We start from the raw sequence: 931 nt of genomic DNA on the forward strand, positions 1-931 counted from the left end.
AATCGCATCTTTTTCTTGAAGGCTCAAAACCTGTTCTCCCATCCAGTTCCCGGATTCCTCATCAACCTTGTTCTTTTATCATTCGATCTAACCTTCCTTCCGTCTACTTTTAATCATCATATAAATAGTCCATTTAACTTTCATTGATATCGTCAATAATCACTTGATGTTGCATTTTGCTTCCTTCGATACAATCATTCCATTCCACAAGGGAATGTTTCTTTGTTTTATGAATTGCCTGGAAGTCTTCAAAAAAATTTTTCCAGATCTCTGAATTGCTTCGTTGTAGCGCCACTGAAATATGCAAATCTCATTTCCACATGCGATGTTTGTCGAAATACGCTTTGAATGCTGATGACGAATACAAAACCTTGTTGTTTCCTATTCAAGGGCAGTGTCCCAAATGTGGTATGACTTACCTATGGGGTGAGTTGGTCAGGGACCAGCGAATTTTATTGGCAGTTAATAAGTCTAATTCAAACGGCACATTATTCAATATGATACCTCGTGGTAAACTCACTAAAATGTAGTTGGAAATTGGACTGAAATGGCACACAATTCAGATAAAAATGACTAATATAAAAACTGAAGTTGATATCGTTTTACTGGGTGCATAATTCTCTGTTTCGAAATGTTCATGATTTTCTAAAAATCAGTAGCTTGTCCTTCCGTTTATGTTGACACAAATTTTCCTTTCTTTCTATGAAGTGACAGTCCACCATTTTTTTTTCTTAAAATATCGGTCGGTCCCCTTGATAAGTTCAGAGATCTCAACTCTAGCGAGACCTGCAATTTGTTTAGTTCGAGCTACCTTGATGACTTCAGAGATTCTTTAAAATTAGTGTATGCTTCTCCCTGATTTGATAGCTTTTTTATCTAGTTCTTATATATATATATATATATATATATATATATATATATATATATATAT

The 931-nt window shown here is 34.4% G+C and overlaps 1 protein-coding gene across 1 annotated transcript; it reads left to right on the forward strand.

The window, feature by feature from the left end:
* Positions 1-245: 245 nt before the first annotated feature.
* On the forward strand, positions 246-530 carry LOAG_16021 (hypothetical protein; the record flags this gene model as incomplete). The annotated part of the gene is made up of 1 exon (XM_003151509.2): positions 246-530. A coding segment is annotated over one exon (285 nt), but the record flags the coding sequence as incomplete, so codon positions are not given.
* Between the last annotated feature and the right edge of the window lie 401 nt (positions 531-931).

Source organism: Loa loa, assembly GCF_000183805.2.
Source record: "Loa loa unplaced genomic scaffold supercont3.3620, whole genome shotgun sequence".
In the NCBI taxonomy this organism is placed as follows: Eukaryota; Metazoa; Nematoda; class Chromadorea; order Rhabditida; family Onchocercidae; genus Loa; species Loa loa.